At 36.7% G+C, this 6,661-nt stretch overlaps 1 protein-coding gene across 2 annotated transcripts; it reads left to right on the forward strand.

The window, feature by feature from the left end:
- The first annotated feature begins 988 nt into the window (after positions 1-988).
- On the forward strand, positions 989-3,434 carry LOC113052467 (carbohydrate sulfotransferase 12-like). Of its 2 annotated transcripts, none has more exons than XM_026216894.1 (2): positions 989-1,104; positions 2,163-3,434. In XM_026216894.1, exon 2 carries the CDS (start codon positions 2,233-2,235, stop codon positions 3,274-3,276), a length of 1,044 nt encoding a protein of 347 aa, XP_026072679.1. In that variant the 5' UTR covers positions 989-1,104; positions 2,163-2,232; the 3' UTR covers positions 3,277-3,434. The 2 variants fall into 2 exon arrangements, with proteins under 2 accessions (XP_026072679.1, XP_026072680.1); XM_026216895.1 differs by lacking the exon at positions 989-1,104 and adding an exon at positions 1,570-1,924.
- The last annotated feature ends 3,227 nt before the right edge of the window (positions 3,435-6,661 follow it).

The following is a 6,661-nucleotide window of genomic DNA, read 5'->3' on the forward strand; positions in this document are numbered from 1 at the left end:
AAGGGTGAGATTCATTATGTGAATGCTTGGCTGTCTTTAATCTAGATTTAAATAGAGTGAATGTGTCTGAGCTCTGGACATTATACATTGCTGGCGCCAAAAAGGATGGCTGCCTCCGTGCCATGCTCTGCAGTTATTCTTGTATTTTTGTTAATTTGTCCTGTCTTTAATTATATTTCTGCAATCAGTTGGAAAAAAATTGCTGGACATTTTCGTAAATACACTAAATACACACTGAAAGAGGGTGGCAAATAGGATTTATTCTGGAAAAATAAGGACTTAAAGAGCATATATAATAAACATATATTAAACACGATTTAACCCTATAATTGTAATATAAATTCTAAAGAGTCACATATTACTACAATATAACAAACAAAACACCAGCATAAATTACCACAAAAAAATGTCTATGTCTTGTAATTACAATTGACGCGATGATTTTCCAATATAAATCTTTTGACAGGGACATTTTAGACCACACTGCAAGTAGAACAGGTAATACAACATTTCTTTGTTACTTTACACTTTATCAAATTTGTGCACGCAGCACTGGTGGAGCTGACCAAGAAATATGAGCCCAAATGGTCTCTAAGGTCAGCTGACCAGCTGGCTTTGATAATTCCAAGAATTAGATGGCAAAGTGGAGATCAAGCTTTTGTAGTGATAGCTTCCAAACTAGTTTTTTACTACCATTTTCTATCATATCAGCCCTTACACTAAGGATTTTTAAACACAAGCTTAAGGAACACTCAGCAATTAATGGGGTATAGACAGACATTTCTCTGTATATTAAAATTGTGGCGCTTATTTAACTGTCATTTTATTTGTGGTTTTAGTGTTGCATTTTATGTTTGAGACTGTTTTATTATGTGTTTACATAAATAGTACATTAATTTGTTCAGTGGTCAGTTGTGTGAAAGTGCTCAGTAAATAAAAGAAAATAAATAATAAAAGAGTCATCAGGCTCGCCTAGGAAAAGCACACAAGCGCACCAGAAGTCAAACAAAAGCACGTCACGAACACGTCGGCTTCTTCGTTTGTGGTTCGGAAAAAAGAAGAAGCTCATAAGGCACTAGAACAAGAATGAGGAGTCACTAGAGGGTGAGTTAATTTTAAGAAGTAACTTAGATAACATTCTAATATGGTGTTGTTTATGCTTTATGCTTTAACAGTGGTAATTCAGGGTTATGTTACTTTCAAGATATATGTTTATTATCAAGTTAACATAGGCTGCTCGTAAACAAAGATTTAAAAAAAAAACGAAAATTTTGGGAGCATGTAGTATAGTGTATATATATACATAGCCTAACAAGGCATTTCCTATTTATGTATGCTACTTCTATATATATATATATATATATATATATATATATATATATATATATACACACACACACACACACGCACACGCACACACACACACACACACACAGACACATGCTTGTGTAACAAACAATGAACAATGGAGTTGCTGTATCATATTAAAAGGATGTGGTCTGGTAAGTCGGAGTGTTTATGGTATGTTCACAATGTACCATGTGAGTTTAGATGTGTGACTTAAAGGAGTCCTGCACTTCTAATGAAAGAGATAAAGTGACAAGTATGGTTTCCCACACTCAGACTTTGTGCTCTGCTTTTAATCCATCCAAGTGCACACACACACACACACACACAGCAGTGAGTAGTGAATAAACACACACACCCACCGTGAACACACACCCAGAACAGTGGGAAGCCATTATCGCTGCGATGCCTGGCCAGCAGTTGGGGGTTCAGTGCCATGCTGAAGGGTCTCATCTCGTAGTGTTGAAGGTTGAGAAGAGTGGTGTACATTCACTCCCACCACCTACAATCCCTGCGATGATTTTCCAATATAAATCTTTTGACAGGGACATTTTAGACCACACTGCAAGTAGAACAGGTAATACAACATTTCTTTGTTACTTTGACACTTTATCAAATTTGACACTGTTACCGAGACTCAACGCTCTAACCATTAGGCCATGACTGCCCCCAAATCAAGAGTTTTCATGTGGAACATTTTGAAATGTACAGTACAGGGGGCAAGAAAGTGAATGAGTGATGGATTATATTTTGTGATTTTAGATTGTAAATTCTGACTTAAACATGCATGTCTCTATTTTTGTGTTTTCCCCCAGAATTCTCAACTTAATCCATTCCTGAGTAAATACATTCTAGTATTGAGTTTATTTTGAAGAACTGCTGTAGATGAAAATGGGAATGAAGCGGCAGCTTCAGTGTTTCTTTCTTTTGGGAACAGCATTGATCACTTTCTTCATAATCTGCTGGGATGCAGGAAGAGATATTACTTTTTACCTGCAAATGGCTTCACAAACTGATGCCGCACATCTCAAAATGCGTCAAGAACATCGTAGACGTCTTATAAGAGAGCATTGCTCAGCCAATAGTAGCCTGAATTTTACAGAGAAATTAATCACATTTGACCAGATTCCAAACAAAGCTCTGGACCATCTCATTGTGGATGATCATCATGGTGTTATTTACTGTTTTGTACCAAAGGTAGCATGTACCAACTGGAAACGAATCATGATTGTGCTCAGCCAGAACCTGAAGGCACCTGATGGAGCTCCATATCTGGATCCTCTTGACATACCATCAAAGTTAGTCCATAATTCTACAGTGCATAAGACGTTTAACAAGCTTTGGAGACGTTTTGGACGTTACTCACGTCCTTTGATGCATCACAAACTGAAGAATTACACGAAATTCCTTTTTGTACGGGATCCTTTTGTACGACTTATTTCTGCTTTCCGAGACAAGTTTGTTAAGCCAGATGAGTATTTCTACAAAATGTATGGCTCAACAATGCTTCAGCGTTATGCAAACATTTCGAAGCCCCCTGACTCTGTTCAAGAAGCCTTCGCCGCAGGTATCAGATTGTCCTTTACTCACTTTATTAAGTACCTGTTAGATCCACAGACTGAAAAGGAGAAGCCTTTCAATGAGCACTGGCAGCAGATGTACAGACTCTGCCATCCGTGCCAAATTGAGTATGACTTTGTTGGGAAACTGGAAACACTTGATGAGGATACAGAACATTTGTTGAAGATTCTTGGGCTTGATAATTATATTCACTTTCCCCCAGGGTATGAGAATAGGACAGCAGTAGACTGGGAGCGAGACTGGTTCGCTAACATTTCAGTAGCTGAGAGGAGAAAACTGTACCATGTTTATGAAACAGATTTTAGATTATTTGAATATGACAAACCTGAGACCCTTCTGCATGAGTGATTAAATACTACCTACTTACTGGTAATTCTCTGTATGTCTGCACTATCATTTATGTTTGCACTATGTTTGTACTTTCTTCTGCACTGGAAGCTCCTGTCGCCAAGTCAAATTTCTTGTGTGTGTAAACACACTTGGTAATAAAGCTCCTCCTTCCATTACCTCAAGGCCACATGCAAAAATACTGTATGTGTGTGTGTGTGTGTTTATTAAGTTGGTCCTATCTTAATATAATTTTGGACAGATAATCTTCAGAACATACTTGATTGGCATTACTGATACTTCAAATTCACAACAGACCTTTTAGATGTTAAGGAAATCAACGTAAAGTTGACAAACAGGTAAGCTGAGCTTTCATTCTCACAATGTCTGAGCCAATAGCAACAACTTTGTAGGTTGCTCATTCTTTAAAAGAATACAAAAGTTTGGTTACATAGATAAACATCTTTGAGGGATGATTGAAACTTTTGTTTGTATGTTAAATTTAGACTCCACTTTTATTATTCTAACCTGTATTTGTATCCTTTTTAAGCCCTTTACTTTCTTTGGGTCTTATAACACTTTAACACAAAATAGCTTTATTGGTTTATTTCTCCTTTTTCTAGGTGATCAGGTCAAACTACTTTTTTTGTTGTTGCTGATTTTAAATACATGAATGATAAATATTTGTGATTCTTTTCTTTACATGTTAAGTATGTTTAGGTTAGAGATGAGGAGAGGAATGGCAAATATTTGCCCAAAACAAAGCTTGTTGCATCATACCCAAAAATATTTGAGGCTGTAAAGGTGCTTCAACTAAAAGTACTGTGTTAAGACTACGAATACTTATGCATTGTACTTCTTTCTTTTTTTTTATCAATTTGTAAAGTTGTCACAAATCAGTTAAATATATATATATATATATATATATATATATATATATATATATATATATATATATATATATATATATATATATATATATATATATATATACAGGTCCTTCTCAAAAAATTAGCATATTGTGATAAAAGTTCATTATTTTCCATAATGTAATGATAAAAATTAAACTTTCATATATTTTAGATTCATTGCACACCAACTGAAATATTTCAGGTCTTTAATTGTTTTAATACTGAAGATTTTGGCATACAGCTCATGAAAACCCAAAATTCTTATCTTAAAAAATTAGCATATCATGAACAGGTTCTCTAAACGAGCTATTAACCTAATCATCTGAATCAGCTAATTTACTCTAAACACCTGCAAAAGATTCCTGAGGCTTTTAAAAACTCCCAGCCTGGTTCATTACTCAAAATCGCAATCATGGGTAAGACTGCCGACCTGACTGCTGTCCGGAAGGCCATCATTGACACCCTCAAGCGAGAGGGAAAGACACAGAAATAAATTTCTGAACGAATAGGCTGTTCCCAGAGTGCTGTATCAAGGCACCTCAGTGGGAAGTCTGTGGGAAGGAAAAAGTGTGGCAAAAAACGCTGCACAACGAGAAGAGGTGACCGGACCCTGAGGAAGATTGTGGAGAAGGACTGATTCCAGACCTTGGGGGACCTGCGGAAGCAGTGGACTGAGTCTGGAGTAGAAACATCCAGAGCAATAATGAACTTTTATCACAATATGCTAATTTTTTGAGAAGGACCTGTATATATAAACTTATTTTAGATTGATGTGGAAAAGGTAATTTAAAGCATTTTAAAATACAGAAACATAAAAGCTAAATATATATATATATATAGTTAAGGGGTTAGAATACTTTCTCAAGGAACTATATGTGCATTCAGAAAATGTTCAGTATGGTTCTCAAGGTATCAAACACAATGTTTTTGACAAGTAAACAAAGCAATGTACGTGTCACTTCCTAAGGCTACAGTTGTGGTAGCTTCTGCCGATGCTTTGAGGAATCATTCTCAAAGTCTTGGAGTTTTAATGCCAGAAAAATATAATTTTATTCTCCTACAGATAAGTCAGTTTAGAGATGATCTGCAGATCAGCTGACAAGTCTGTGGGTGACCAGTCTTTTATACAGTTTTTTCCTTTAAGGCGTGTTACATACATTTTGTTTATCCTATGTCTCCAATCTGTTTTCTGCTCCCAGTTTATGTTATGTTAAAGGAAGAGGCTCCATCATATATGTTTTTTGTCATGTCAAAACAGGATGTGCAGCTTTACTATAATCTGTATGTTTGCACAATTCTTTCTGAACTTCACCCTATGTAACCACATTCTATTGTTATGCAGGATTCTGTGCACACAGGCAAATACATGATTATAGGTCAACATTGAAGGGAAAAGACACTGCATGTTATCTACAGTTAACCTGTCAATAGAAATTGTGTCAACTGATCGTCTACATGACTATACATATGTTTCTGTATTGTAAATTAGTTTGAGGCTGGCTCATCTTACTCATTTTCTACGGTCCTTGGAAGTTTTGAGACATCTGTCTTCTTCACTAAACTCTATATCAGGGGTGGGGAACGTTGATCCTGGAGGGCCTGTGTCCCTGCAGAGTTTAGCTCCAACCCTAATTAAACACACCTGAACAAGCTAATCAAGGTCTTCAGGATACAGGTAGGTTTTTCTATTTCAGGGTTGGAGCTAAACTCTGCAGGGACACAGACCCTCCAGGATCAACGTTCCCCCCCCTGCTCTATATCAACTGAAAGAACTTCAGATTTGACTTCCCTATACATGATGATTTACAGTCAGAGTTCTTAAAGGGATGGTTCAACCAAAAAATTTAATTTGCTTTTCATTTACTCACTCCCAGGCCATTTATATTATATAATAATAGGGGCTGCCATGTTTGTATAGGGGCTGCTTGCTATGTGACGTCAGAACTCGGACTACATCGATCTAGTACGAGTTCACGGGGGGTGGGAAGGTGGTTGATCGTAGTAGTCTTTATAAACTAATCACTGTCATTAGGAAAATATTACACAAAATACTGTGGCCCATGCTGCAGCAATATAAACAACAGCTGTAGCCTACGCTCTCCTCATGCCGTTCTTGTAATATAATATTAATTTAATAAATAAAGAAGCACACTCCCCGGCGGGAACCAATCGGAATGCAGAAGTCCTTTGCTTGAGAGGATTCGACAGAACGCAGTCCTGTAAACTAAAAAAAAAAAAAAACACATATACCCGTGTATTATTTAGTAAAAATATAATTGCTAAAGCATAACATGATAGCCTTCACATCTTATATTTTAGGGCTTGAGGCAGTACAGGTTTGAAGCAATTTTACATGCAAGACAAGACAAACCTCACTGCTGCGGTTCTGTAGTAACACAGTCTATCCAGTAGATGGAGCTTTATTCCCACTAATCTGATCACAGGGCAGACGATCATTAAACTGCCATTGGGATCCCATGTGATTTTGTAAACGG

This window comes from Carassius auratus, chromosome 32 (assembly GCF_003368295.1).
Source record: "Carassius auratus strain Wakin chromosome 32, ASM336829v1, whole genome shotgun sequence".
Taxonomy (NCBI): domain Eukaryota; kingdom Metazoa; phylum Chordata; class Actinopteri; order Cypriniformes; family Cyprinidae; genus Carassius; species Carassius auratus.

Bases quoted from the DNA above. Each gene is read 5' to 3' on its own strand.
- LOC113052467 (XM_026216894.1), top strand. From the start codon at position 2,233: ATGAAAATGGGAATGAAGCGGCAGCTTCAGTGTTTCTTTCTTTTGGGA.